The 14,745-nt window shown below is 37.6% G+C and overlaps 1 protein-coding gene across 1 annotated transcript in view; it reads left to right on the top strand.

The window, feature by feature from the left end:
• The window catches only part of VWA8 (von Willebrand factor A domain containing 8), a 343,953-nt gene that overhangs the window by 43,614 nt on the left and 285,594 nt on the right, over positions 1-14,745 (top strand). Inside the window, exon 5 of the mRNA XM_021697955.2 lies at positions 11,274-11,441. Within this exon, the coding sequence (XP_021553630.1) occupies positions 11,274-11,441 (168 nt within the window). The remainder of the gene's footprint in view (positions 1-11,273; positions 11,442-14,745) is intronic.

Below are 14,745 nucleotides of genomic sequence, written 5' to 3'. Positions count from 1 at the left end.
ATAGGAAAGAAGTCCAGGATAAAGCATAAAAATGACGTTGCAAGACTGCATATGTAATATGATCCTATTTGTGGTAAAAAGAAGAAAAGAAATATGTAAATGTTTGTGTATATGTTGGAAATTTCCAGAAGGATACACAAGGATCAGTTAACAGAGCTTGCCTCTGTGGAAGTGTGACCCAGCATCTGGGGTGGGGCGAGGAAAGAATTTTGATAGTCCTTTAAATTTGAAGCTTCCTCATGAGCACACTATTACTTTATAATTAAAAGAGTGTACATTTAACCCTTGAACAGTAAGTGGGTTAGGGTTGCTGCTGACCCCTGAGCAGTCAAAAATCTGCATATAAATTTTGGTTCCCCCAAAACTTAACTACTAATAGCCTACTGTTGACTGGAAGCCTTACTAATGACAAATAGTTGATTACTGTATTTTGCATATTATATGTATTATATACTATATTCTTAAAATAAACTAAGCTAGAAAAAAGAACATGTTCTTAGGAGCATCACAAATAAAACACATCCATAGTACTGTACTATATTGAAAAAATATCTGCATATAAGTGGACCCATCCAGTTCAAACGTGTTATTCAAGGGTCAAGTTATTATAAGTGTAAAAAATCACTGAGTGAAAGAATATTTGGAGACCAGGATATTCACATTATCTTATAGATTACTTATTAGTTACAAAAGCAAAAATGTACTTAAAATGGGGAGAGTTGGCAGTCACCACCTTAAAGGGTGGTGATCACACTTAGCACCTTGTAGTGAGAAAATCTGAGTTCACATTTCCAGTTACAAAGTAATCCTTTGTGGATGAAACCCAGAAGTACATTTTAAAGAAATCTGTCTTATTCACATAATGCAAAGGTTCACTTTATACATTATTTCTAATTGCATATGGGAAAAAAAAGGTACCTAAGGAGTTGGGGAGAGAGCGTAGAAAACTGAGACTACGGCCCAAGGAGTGGAGAGGACATGGGAACCGATTGATTGATTGACTGATTCATTCATTCATTTATTTAAAAGATTTTAATCAATTATATGAGAGAGCGAGAGTGCACAAGCAGGGGGAGGGGGAGAGGAAGAAGCAGGCTCCCTGCCGAGGAAAGAGCCTGATGCAGGACTTGATCCCAGGACCCTGGGATCATGACCTGAGCTCGGGACAGACGCTTAACGACTGAGCCACCCAGGCGCCCAGATGGGAACAGATTTAATGACGCCAAAAGAACTGACCGTTTGGTAGAGTGTGGATTTAAAAACAAATTTTTTGAATGAATCTTATATCTGGATTGATAGTTGCAATGCAAATAGTGAAGAAGAGAAAGTGGACTTTTATATGTTTATTATTTTAAAGGCACCTTAAAACTTTGTATTTCTTGAAACATAAAGTAAATTATTTAGATAACACTGTGTAATATACTCTGCCTGCCATTCTAAAAAGCATATTTCTGGATGATACCTATTTTACGGTTTATAAAATATTTAAAGTGCTATTATAAATGTATGGTAATACCTTATATTTCATGTTTTCTTGGGAATCCTGCTTGTTACGATGAACATCCGTTATTTGGAATGTAATGCACAGACACCTTCTGAGCCTGTGATTGTGGCATAGGAACATTGGTCCTTTTCCTAAGTTACTTCAGACTATTTGTTGAGATTATATCTGATTTTCATATTTTTTTCTTCTGTCTCTTAATATTCTTTATTATTTGTTCATAATCAGATCCTAACAGTTCCTTGCTTATACCCATGCAATCCTATCATGCCCGGAATAAAATCCAAACCCTTTAATATTGCCTACAATACTCTATAGGACCTGATCTTGTCTACCTCAGCTCCTTTTTCTCTTTCCCTTGCTTTTTAGGCTCTTGCTACATGGCCTTGTTCTCTTAAAAATAGATCTAATGCTTTCCAGCCTCAGAGCCTTTGTATTTAATATTTCCTCTGCCTGGTACAAGCTTCTCCCAGATCTGTATAGTCCTGCCTCCTCATCATTCAGATTATAAATTCTCAGAACATTTTAGTAATCACTGATGATGCCCACCCCCCTTCCACATATACAGTGCTATTATATTATACAATGTGATCTTCAGAGTACCTATCACTATCTGAATTTACCTTATTATTTCTGTGTTTCCATGTTTAATTGTCTGCATTCCCTATCAGAATGTAACTTTCTTGTTTATCTCTGGCACCTAAAAACTGTCTGGAAGATGATTGGCACTTATATTTGATGATAGATTTCTCCTTTGGATAATCAATCTTGTTAAAATTTTAAGTAAATTAAGAATAAATAGGTTCAGGGGACCCTCCAGTGGAAAAGGTATTTATCTTTTTGACATCTATTTTGAGTCATCAGAATGAGTAATTCCCATCTGAATTCTAGATAGATGAAGTTGCCAATTGATTACCAGCTGGTCATATGTTTGTTAGACTGAAAGGTCTTTATTTTATTTGGAAATTTATTTGTTTAATATTCTTAACCATAATAACAGAACAATAAGAGTAATATTCTTAATTTGATGTCTGGGATCAAGGGAAAGGCAGTATCTTCATTTACCAGTAGGTGATGGCTCTAACCTAGGTGGGCCAACATAGGTGAAAAAATGCCTGTGGCCATCTGGTGGGTGCTGGGAGAGAAAGTTCAGATTGTTCAGTGTGCCTGATGCAGGCGCATGTGACCGACGTTCAAGTAATTACTAATTGACTTTTCAGCTGGAAACCTTGGCAAAACCCCCAATTCCGAGTTGAGGGTCATGACTATCAACCTCTTCACTTATTTTCACGCAAGATTAAGGATGATTGATGATAAAGTGAGAGATTAAACTGAACTGCTACTCCTGAAGGTTAGAATTAGGTTAGTAATTCTATAGTAGGGAATTTGTATTTTCTTTTAAAATAATGTTTATTTTTTCTGATTAATAATATTATAAGTGCTTTTTATAGATATGTGTTTATTAATATTATAAATGCTTTTTATAGATTGTATATATATGTATATATATATACTATATAGAGAGAATTTCTTAAATATTTATCAAAATGACTGCTATGTGTCAGGCACTGTCTAGGTGCGGTGAACAAAAGAAACAGATGCCTGTCATCGTAGAGCTGTTTTTTAAAAATTTTTTTTATTAATTTTTAGAGCACACACGAGTGGGTGCAGGGCGGTGGGGGGGGAGGAGCAGAGGAAGAGGGAGAGAGAGAATCTTCAGGAGGCTCCCTGCTCAGCACGGAGCCTTGCCTGAGCCTGACGTGGGGTTCAATCTCACAACCCTGAGATCATGACTTGAGCCGAAACCAGGAGTCCTTTGCTTAACTGACTGAGCCATCCAGGCACCCTATAGAGCTTATGTTTTAATGGGGGAAACAAAACCATAGTAAAAAAGTATAGTATAAAAAGTAAATGCTAAAGGGCATCGGGAAGAATATAAAAATTACTTTTATCTTCCTCTTCAAGATCGACAGTGTAAATATTTCCTATATTATTTTCTATTCTGCCTATATGCATATCTAATCATGTACAATAATTTTTGCAAAAACTGTGTACCATGTATATAAAATTTTATAGTCTGCTTTTTTAAAAACCTGATATTTTATCAGGAGCATCTTCCTATGACACTAGATATTCCTCAAAAATATAATTTTTAGTGTCCATGCAATATTGTATCAAATAGATGTGCTATTATTTATTTAACATTCCCATTTTATCCACATGCCCATGTTGTTGGTAATTTAGGTTCTTTCTAAGTTTTCACTATTATAGATAAGGCTTTGATGAATATCACTGTACTTATATCTTATAATCTCTGAGTCTTTTGTACACTTGAATGCTAGAAGTATAATTATTCATCAAAAGGTCTAGACATTTTCAAAAATAATTCAAGAATAATATATATTGTCAAATTGCTTTTCGGAAAGGGTGTTCTAACTCACACTTTCATCAGTGCCCTATGCGTGATTGCCTCATTGATTCTTGACAGCACTGGGTATTTCTTTGTATGTACTTTGCCAAAGGAATAGGTTTTAATTTGCATTAAAAAATTACTAAGCAGGCTGCATCTTTTTAATATGTTCATTGGCTATTGTTCCTATAAGATGTCAATGAATTGAGTGGATATGGAAAAGGAGAAGGGTACTGATGAAGTAAGTTATAGCCTGTTAAGAAATGCTGAAATTTATACTATGCTTGTATATGTAAATATTTGCCAAAACTTACCCACTTGTTCATGTAAAGGTAATTTAAGTATTTTTTATACAGTTACCTTGCTAAGCAGATTACAGATTAAGCTTTTAAAAAAGAATTGGTTAAAGAAGAGAAATAAGAAAATTTATATGATTGGTATTTTGACACCCATGGAGACATAAGGAGACTAAAAGATATTTTGCTACCATATTACCTTTCATTTGCCTCAGAAGATAAAATAACCTGAAAAAAATCTAAATCATTGTTATTCTAACCTTTTAAAATTCTGTTAATGTACTTTCCCCCCCTTACCTTACTTGTTGACATTCTTTTTATTAATTCTGTTTTATTGCCATGTGACTCCAAAGAGCTGGAGTGGAAGACTTTAAATCAATAGAAAATTGCTTGCAGTACTCAAGTATGAGCCAATATAAATTAACTAAGCCACAAATAAATTACATTTCAGCTTTAATGTCTTACTGAGAGGAGACACTGAAGATGATTTGGGGAGTAGAAAGCCAGGATGGGGAAGTTCAAATTATTTTCTTTAGCTTTTCACATTAGAATATTATTCATTTGTTTGACACAATACTGTGCAATTTCATAATTGTGATACACATATTTAATGTTAAGCATAAAAATGCACTTTAAAGAATTACATAGCATTTTAATGTCTTCTCTTCTGTTTGGGATTATTCCCTCTTTTTTTTTTTTTAAGATTTTATTTATTTATTTGAGAGAGAGAGAAAGAGTGTACACAAGCAGGGAGGAAAGGGCAGAGGGAGGCAGAGGAAGAGGGAGAAGCAGACTCCCTGCTGAGCAGGGAACCTGAGACCTGGCTGGTTCCCAGGACTCTGAGATGATGACCTGAGCTAAAGGCTGACACTTTATCCACTGAGCCACCCAAGAGCCCCTGTTTGGGATTATTCTTGATTCTCTCTTATTAATAGAAAAAAAATAAGGATTAACCTGTTTTTAATGCACTGCTTAAATATTATAGGGCATCAAAAGCAACTCCTAATAAATTGAATAACAGTGCTATTGATCAGAAAATAAGATTTCTATTTTGTCAAAATGAATTTTACTTATTTTACCAAATAGGGAAAAACATTTACTTGTAAACTTAATCCTATTTGTGGATGCTGAAGCTACTTTCCACATGTAACCACTGTTAAAATTACAAAGCTGTATTTCAGAAGTTCATTGATAAATTAAGTATTTGGAATTCGGAAAGCATCACCTGTAGAAAAAAGGCTGTTGAGAGTGGCTGAATTCTGTTACTTGCACCACACCCTTCACAGTTTATATTGTTATAATACGTTCTGATTGTCACTTGGACAGTTGGAGAAGGTCTCTCTGTTTATTCTGGCCTCTGTGTTAGTCAGAACTCAGGCCTTGGCTCCTTACCATGTTGCCATCTTGCTCAGGCCAACTCTTGTGTACTCATAAAATGTTAACTGTTTGACAGATTTACATAATTCATTTGAAAATATAACACTATAGGTTAACTGTACTGGAATTTAAAATAAATTTAAAAATCAAGGCATAAGAACAACTTTTATTGAGACCTCTGTTGTGCTAGGTGCTTTATGTGATTGTATCTAATCCTCAAAACATCCTTAGGAGGGAGATGACTTCTCCATCTTATAGGTAAAGTAACTGAGTCTTAGAAGGCCATGGTCATACAACTGATAAATAGGAGAGGTGGAATTTGAACCAGGATCTGTCCAATTCCAAAGTTTAGGTTCTTTGTATCATAATGCTGTTTCCCTGAAAGAGCGATGATGATGATGATGATGATGATGGTGGTGGTTGTGGCCACCATGACTACAGGATGATAGTATTGATAATGTAATAGCTAATCATTTTGTAAAGGTTTACTATGAGCCAGAGGTTATCTTGGGTAATCTTCACCATAATCTGGGAGATAAGCACTGTAAATAGTGTGGCTTTAGAAAGAAGTGGAAGCTCAGAGAGGTGAAGTGACTAGCCTCAATTACCCATAGCAGGTAAGTGGTAGAGCAGTGAAAAGTTAGTCTGATCCTATTCTGATACTTTAAAATAAAGAACTTAAAATTTAATTGTTTTCGTTTTTCTTTGGCTTCCTCAGTACTGTTATACTATAGCCATTCTGCGTCTTTTGAAGCTATTTGGAATCTAGTTTCATTAAATCATGGTTATAGCAACAATAATTTCTATTTTAATAGGTATGATAGCTTTAAATTTCATTTCCAGTACTGCTTTCTTTTCATGAATAGTGACACTGTACAATACCCCTTGGGGATATTCTCATTTAATAAATGAGGACACAGACCTCTAGATTAATTGTTTGCCTAAGGTCTTTTATCAAATCAGAAGCAAATCTAGAACAGGGGCTTAGACAGTTTTTGATTTTTAGGTCATGCAGCCTCCTTTATCTTGAAACCCTTCATGCCTTCGTGTTGGGTTGTTAAAACTGATATAGTTGGGGCGCCTGGGTAGCTCAGTTGGTTAAGCGGCTGCCTTCGGCTCAGGTCATGATTCTGGGGTCCTGGGATCAAGCCACATGTCTGGCTCCCTGCTCAGCGGAGAGCCTGCTTCTCCCTCTCCCTCTGCCTGCCCCTCTGCCTACTTGTGCTCTCTATCTCTCTGTCAAATAAATAAATAAAATCTTTAAAAAAAAAAAAAAAACTGATATGGTTTGTCCAGAAGGATCTTGCTGCATTTTTTTCTGATTTCTGTTTGAGAAAATGAGGTCTCTGGAAGTTCTATAGCTTGAAGGGCAGGAAAGGATCCTTATGGTTGATGTAATTTCTACTTTGAGTAATGATCACAAGTATTCACTCCACATAAAATATGTATACATTGTTCCCTTCTTTAAGATTTCAAGAGAAAAAGTATACCACCATTACTTTATTTAAAAGTCTGTATAAAAAATTTTTTAACTATGTAGCCTAAATCATTCATGCTGACAGTTAAACTTGTTCTGTTCTCTTCTCATAACAGGTGTGGGCATAGATAACTATCATCCTTCATATAAAAATTCTCCTAAAGTTACATAACAGCATCTTTTAACTGAGTGGTTACATTTTTATTCCATAAACACTAAAAGCCTTCTGTGAGCCAGTTTTGCACTGGGACGACATAAAAGGCAGGGTTCTCACCCCTTGAGGACCTGAGAATCTTGCTGGGGAGATGAAACAGGCATATGGGAGAACTAGGAGAACTTGAGCATTGTAGCTCCACACTTACGGGCTGAGCAAACAGAGGGCAAAGGGGGCATCGATGCAGGCAGGGTAGGATGTTTGGGTCTGAGACTTATTGCATGGTACAATATGTTGTTGATATATATGAGTACTTAATGGATTTGCTATGTAGTTGTTTTTTTTTTAAAGATTTTATTTATTCATTTGAGACACAGAGATAGAGAGAGAGCACAAGCAGGCGGAGAGGCAGAGGGAGAAGCAGGCTCCCCGCTGAGCCAGGACCCAGACATGGGGCTCGATCCCAGGACCCCGGGATCATGACCTGAGCCAAAGGCAGATGCTTAACCATCTGAGCCACCCAGGCGCCCCTATGTAGTTGCTTTTAACATTCTTCTTTACAAAGGTGATGAGATTGCATTAATAAAGTTTGACAGTACTGATTAAAGTATTTTCATACTTTGTACTTTCATACTTTTATAGACTATTTTTAGGAACAATCAGGAAGCAAGATGATGCTGAATTAATAACTAGTAGTATTTCTGTAAATTCAGCGATTCAGATTTTGTTACTAAAAAGTGTCTTCTTAAGGTTTTCTCCTTTTAGCCAGTATTCTTGCCTGCCTTTAAAATTTTTAATTTACATGTATGTACTGGGTCTGTAACTCTGTATCCAAAGGGCAAGTCAGGAAGAAAGTTAAAAATCTTGGGTGATCCTTTGCATGATTTTATTTTTCATTCTTTTTTCTAAAAAATATACCACTCTTATAAATTTATATTCCTCTTATTATATTCATATCTTTGGATCCATTTGCACTATAAAGCATCCACTGTCATTGCCACTCAAATGGTGTATAAATAAATAATTAATAAGAAAAAAGCTTAGGGGGATTAAAAAAAATAATATTCTTAATCATGTTGAGGTAAATTGCATAATCATAGATCTCATTACTGAAATAGACTTTTCAGATGGCATGATTCAGTCTCTAAGTTCCAGGAGGTAAAATATGATCATCTGGAGCACAACTGAGAAGGAGAGATATGGAGATATGGTGCCTGTTCCAACTGACTCTTTCAGTAAAATGAACAGGGAGTGAAGGAAGGCTCCTGTTGAGATGGTGGTGGTGAGGTTGGAAGGGTGATGGATGCATGGACTATTTAGAGGTTACACTTGCATTGTTTGAGGAATTAAAAGGACTGAATTCTGGGGGCAGGAGAATCAATGAGACTTTAATTGAAATCGCTATCAGGAAGAGGGCCTGGTTTGGAAAGAAGTCATTTAATTCAGCATGTTGAGTTTGAACACCTCTATGAAAATGTTAAAAAGGTATTTGGAAATGGGAGAATGGAGATCGGGAGGAGGGTCAGGGTCACATAGTATGTTTCTCAAGAAAGATGAGATAAAGTGAAAAAAATGTTATCTATTGTTATTGTTGCTGTTTACTTAATGTAGCACATAACATAGCACCTGCCATATAATGGCTACTCTGTGAACAAGTGAGGATTTATGGGAGTAGGTTAGAGCTTTGCCAATGAAACAACAAGTGAGAGAAGAGGAGGGGAAAGGTTAAGGGGAGAACCTTAGGAATTGCTTGCTCTTGCTTTTTTTTTCTTTTCTTTTCTTTTTTTTTTTTTTTAAAGAGGACAAGAGTCAGAGGAAGGGCTGGGGAAAGTCAGAGGGAAAACCTACTTGGTAAATATCTAAGATAGAAGATGAAGCACAAGAGAGGATCAAGGGAAGAGGGTGGAGGGAAAGGAGAACATGAAGATCAAGAAAATACGTGGTATTTGGCTCTTTGATTTTTGGTGCTTGCAAGTGAGCAGTTTCAGTAAAATAAGGATGATGGAGGCTTATTAGAGGCAGTGTGTATGGGACTGTTCCTCATGGGGCTTGAAGATAAAGAGAGGATGTTAAGAGGTATCAGGAGACTATAGGTTTTCCTAAAGTACAGACATGTTTGTAGAAGAGAAGGAAGTTGAAAGTGCAATTAAGAGGTGGTATAGTTGATGGAAGATTTTGGAAGAGGTTGGAGGGGTTGCTACTAAGCTCAAGACAGAAAGGGCTGGCCTTGGAGGGACAGGAAGAGTGATTGTCAAATACAGAAATCAGAGTAGGGAAGACACAGAGGGGTTGTGTGAAGGAATGAAGAAAAATCATGGAATCGCAATTCCATCACTTTAAATTATCATGGTAAAGTATTGGACAAGGTCATAGAAAGAGATGAAAAAGACTGGAAGCTTGTCTTGGCAATAACTTTTATAAGAAATGAAGAAAGTATTTTCTAAATAGTAGTTACAAGAGGCGCCTGGGTGGCTCAGATGGTTAAGCGTCTGCCTTCGGCTCAGGTCATGATCCCAGGGTCCTGGGATTGAGCCCTACATCAGATTCCTGGCTCAGTGGGGAGCCTGCTTCTCCCTCTCCCTCTACCTCTCCCCCTGCTCATGCTCTCTCTCTCTCTCTCTCTCTCTCTGTATCTCAGTGTCTCAAATGAATAAATAAAATCTTAAAAAAAAAAATAGTAGTGACGATTCAGCTGAGGTTGACCAGTGCAAATTTGTAGTGGCTTCTCCTCACGTTTTATCACAGATTTGTAATAGAGCTAATGGGAGGAGCAAATGTCCCATCTCTAGAGCATTGTCTTCTCCAGCCCATCCCATGGACTCATGAATTAAGTACTTTTTATAGCAAGGTTCTTAAACAAGGTTCTTAAAAGAAGCAGCATATTTACTTGGGGTTTAGTAATCAGGTAAGAAATGGCATAGTCCTAGTAAAGATAGAGCTATATCATTATTTTTGATAGCTACATAGTAGTCCATCATACTGATTTATTATGGTATATTTTGCCAATCATCTAGACTGGCATTTGGGGGTTTTGGGGTTTTTTTGGTAATTATAAATCCTTTCATGTATCACTGTACATTTTCCTGACTATTCCCTTAAGGTAAATTCCTTGAAATAGAATTGCTGGATTAATGAACATAGCCATTTAAATTTTTAAAAATAACTTGCCAGGGGCGCCTGGGTGGCTCAGATGGTTATGCGTCTGCTTTCGGCTCAGGTCATGATCCCGGGGTCCTGGGATCGAGCCCCACATCAGGCTCCCGGCTTGGCGGAGAGCCTGCTTCTCCCTTTCCCTCTACTGTTTCCCCTGCTTTTGCTCTCTCACTCTCTCTGTCAAATAAATAAATCTTTAAAAAAATATACCTTGGGCGCCTGGGTGGCTCAGTCGTTAAGCGTCTGCCTTCGGCTCAGGTCATGATCCCAGAGTCCTGGGATCGAGTCCCACATCGGGCTCCCTGCTCGGCAGGAAGCCTGCTTCTCCCTCTCCCACTCCCCCTGCTTGTGTTCCTGCTCTCGCTATCTCTCTCTCTGTCAAATAAATAAATAAAAATCTTAAAATATATATATATATATATATACCTTGCCAAATTATTCTCCATAAGGTTGTCATTTTGCACATAGACCAACCATGAATGAAAATGCGTTTCCTCTTAACCTTACCAACACTAGGTATTATCATTCTTTTTTAATCTTTGCCAATTTAAAGTTCTAAAAATATCTTGTTTTACCATGCAACTCTTTGTTAACCAGTGAAATGGAAAATATTTTATTATGCTCATTTGCATTTCATAGTGATATTATTTATTTTCTTAATCTGAAAAATTCTTTTTATATTAAGCATATTTATTTGGTCTTTGTTATATATGTTGCAAGCATTCTCTTTCTGAATAGGCACACAACAAATTCTAATGCCTAATAAAACTAGACTGTGAAGTTACTAATCATCAGCGGTTGCATTATGCATTGACCTCTTCTTCACCTGCTTGCGTTACAAGCAAAATTAGGCCATGCTCTGGCATCTTCCATAGTCTCATATTGCTTTTGTTTCTTGGAAATAGTGTGCGGTCCGTGCAGCCACAGAAGGCAGAACCCTCATTTTGGAAGGCTTGGAAAAGGTGGAGAGGAATGTTCTGCCCGTTTTGAACAACTTGCTGGAAAACAGGGAAATGCAGCTTGAGGATGGACGCTTCCTAATGTCTTCAGAGCGTTATGACAAACTTCTCCAAGTAAGAAAAGAAAAATCCAGCTCCTTTGTCTTGGCTCCTGAGCTGTGGGTGGTGCTATTTTTGGTGAGACATGATTGTATGGGAATGAGGACAGCGTTCAGGTGGCTCGTATCTGCAGATTGCTGCACTTCAGTCATGAGCTTGCAGTTTTACAAATTCTTCAGTTTGCAGATCCTGTTAGAAGACCTCTCGGATTTTTCCTTTTTTTTTTTTTCTTGCCAATGTAAGAACTATTTGTTTCTCTTTTTTTCCCTCCTTTTAATTCTCTCTTCTCTTTCTCCCTCCTTTCCTATCTTCCTTCTCTATCTCCCAACAACCATGTACTGAAAGTCTAATGGCTTCTAGACGGTGCAGGGAAAACAAAACTGAACAGAGTGTAGTTCTTGGCCTTCAGAAGCTCAAAGTCCAGTAGATATTGACAGAAATGAATAAGATATTTAAAAGATACCCAGATGGCCCAAGCTGCCTGCATCTGATGCCTGAGTTGTTTAAAGAGCCTCCTAACAATCCCTGAATCCATTCTGGCTACCCAGCAGCTGTCTATGATCACTTTAAAACATGGGGCGGAGTAGATCAGACCTCTGTTCTAAACCCAAAGGCCTTCCAGTGGAAAATAGGTCTTGTCTGATCTGGCCTCTTCCTGTCTCTTTGGCCTTATCGCCTGCTGTCCTTTTTTATTCCGCTCCAGCTGATAGTATTCTCTTTACTATACCTTAAACCCGCTGGGTGGGCATTCTCTTAGTGCTTTGCAAGTCCCTTTGCTCTTCCAGAATGGTTTTCTCCCAGATACCTGCCAGGCTTCCATACTCCTTCAAGTCTTTGCTCCAATGTTATGTTTTCACCCTCCTATTTGACATTGCAGTGTCCCCTCTGCCCTCATGCTCCCTGACTCTGCTCTGTTTTCTCCTTAGTCTTCTAACATCCTACAGGAATTATTTCCTTGCTCTGTTTTTAGTTTATTGGCTGCCTCCCTCTGCTAGATTCCAACTTTCACTAGGGCAGGGATTTTTGTCGCCAGTGGTATCTCAAGGTCTTAGAGCAGTGCCTGGCACTTGGTGGCTGCTTGGTAACTATTTGTTGAATGAATGAATCAGTGCAATAAAATCTTTAAATGCTGTGATGCAAGTTGAGAGAAAGAGGACCACAATAAGGAGTGTGGGGCCCTTCAGAGGCTTTGGGGAAGGGGTTCATGTAATGTCACAAAAGGACGAGAAGACAGCCCTTGCTCATTCAGTGCCGTCTGTGCTACACTGGAGCTGTCCGGCTAACCCAGAGTTCCGGGGATTGATGGCTCTGCCTCAGCATTGTAGGATTCAGAGTCTCTCTGACGCTTGTGTGGCAGAGATACATGTATGCTAATTTTACTGCCCCAAGTTGGTTACAAATTGCTCAAGAGCAGAGTCTGTGTCTTACCTTTCTTAGTGATACAGCTGATGCAAGCCCAGGACACACTAGGCACTAAATAATAGATGTTGACACCAGAGGGTCTGATTGAACTGATGCTGCATGGCTGGCAGGACCAGAAATAGCTCTTTCTGATTCCTGCTGTGTGAGTCTGTTTTCTCAGAAACCTGTCTTGCTACCCTTTTAGCAGTCTGTTTCTTTACTGTTTATAGGAGTCTCTAGATGGTGTTTTCACTGTGAGGTATAGTCTTGTTTTGGCTCTATCTGAAGATGACATCATACTAATGTAATTAGAAGAGGATAATTGAGGATTTAATCAGTAAGAAAAGTTAAATTCATTCATTTGTATTGTTAGAGTTAATTTACTGAGATGAAAGACATGTCTATTATTCATTTATTTAAACTTATTTTAAATTTTAATTAATATTTTATAAATAATATGAATTTAAATAAATATAAGAATAGTAATTTATAGTTATTATTTTTAAAGTAGGTCAATGTTATGCAGAACATTTTCTCCTTAGATACTTTTTTGATTACAAAAGAACTATTATTGGCTCCTATATAGTTATTTAGTTATTTGCTATTTTTAGTAAATGATTTGGAAGAGAATACTCAGATATGGGATATATATATATATTTTTAAGTATAGTAGTTACTTCACAACAAGAAGTTTGATATATTCTTTATTTGTGTTAGAATTTTATGCAAAGTTATTGATCCATATTACTTTGGATAAGAATTTGAGATATGGGGTCAAGAGGGTTTTAGTATATAAGGAGTGTTTGTTATTGAGAAGGACGTACTACATTGTTTTTTCCCAATGTAAGTATCAGTATACATGCTTAATTTTCTTTGATAAATGTCATTTCTATATTCATAGCATCTGTCTCATAAGACCCTCAGAGAATATAGGCAAGATCCCTTCACAAAGCATCACTACTTTAAGACAGTTTCTATGATAAAAGGATTTCAACACCATAATTTAAGTCCCACTTTTTCTAGCGAGATTCAATATGCTAAATTTGAATACCTCAAAGTTTTAATGGTTTCATAGAGGTGATTTTAGTAGAATGTTGTTATTAGGGAAACAGATACAATCAGTTTGTATAAATTTTATTTATATCCTGATGAGCATTTTTTGGTAAGTGGAAAAGAAAAATATTCAGCTCTCTGAAGATTTTGCTGTTGGTGTCTCAGGCAGGGCTAGATCCTGACTCTTGTTTTCCAGGGTGACATAGCATCACTGTTAGTCCTGTTAATGAAAGTGGGTTCGGGGCACCTGGCTGGCTCAGACGGTTAAGCGTCTGCCTTAGGCTCAGGTCATGATCCCAGGGTCCTGGGATCGAGCCCCACGTCGGGCTCCTGGCTCAGCGGGCTGTCTGCTTCTCCCTCTCCCTCTGCCTGTCCCCCTGCTCATGCTCTCTCTCTGTATCTTAAAAAAAAAAAAAAAAAAAAAGACAGTAGGGTCATAATTTTGGTTATGCTTAAAATAATTGTTCATTATGTTTTTAAATGATTTCAGACAATCAACAGACATTTGTCCTATTATATTTAAGAAATAATAAGTCCTCTCGGGAGCTTGGATTCAGCATGAGGTGGTAGTGAACAGAAGTCATTGCACACATGTTTAATGATAACAGCTTGCATAGGATACAGTGGAGGGGTACAAAACTGGTTCCAATGGAGGGAGGGATTAGAAAGTGATGATGTTGTTAGTGCTAGGCTTGAAATGATGCCTGTGCGTATGCTGTGCAAAGTGGAAAGGGTGTTTCAGGCAAGTGGAGCAGCGTTGGTGAAGCAGCAGGACGTGTCTGGAGGGCCACAGTTGTGAGATGGGGCTGGAGCACAGGGTCAGGGAAGGCGGGCTGAGGGGTGGGAGTGCAGTGCTTGCTGAGCC

Source organism: Neomonachus schauinslandi, chromosome 3 (assembly GCF_002201575.2).
Source record: "Neomonachus schauinslandi chromosome 3, ASM220157v2, whole genome shotgun sequence".
Lineage (NCBI taxonomy): Eukaryota > Metazoa > Chordata > Mammalia > Carnivora > Phocidae > Neomonachus > Neomonachus schauinslandi.
The sequence above is the reverse complement of the archived record's forward strand: the minus strand, read 5'-3'. Positions and strand labels throughout refer to the sequence as shown.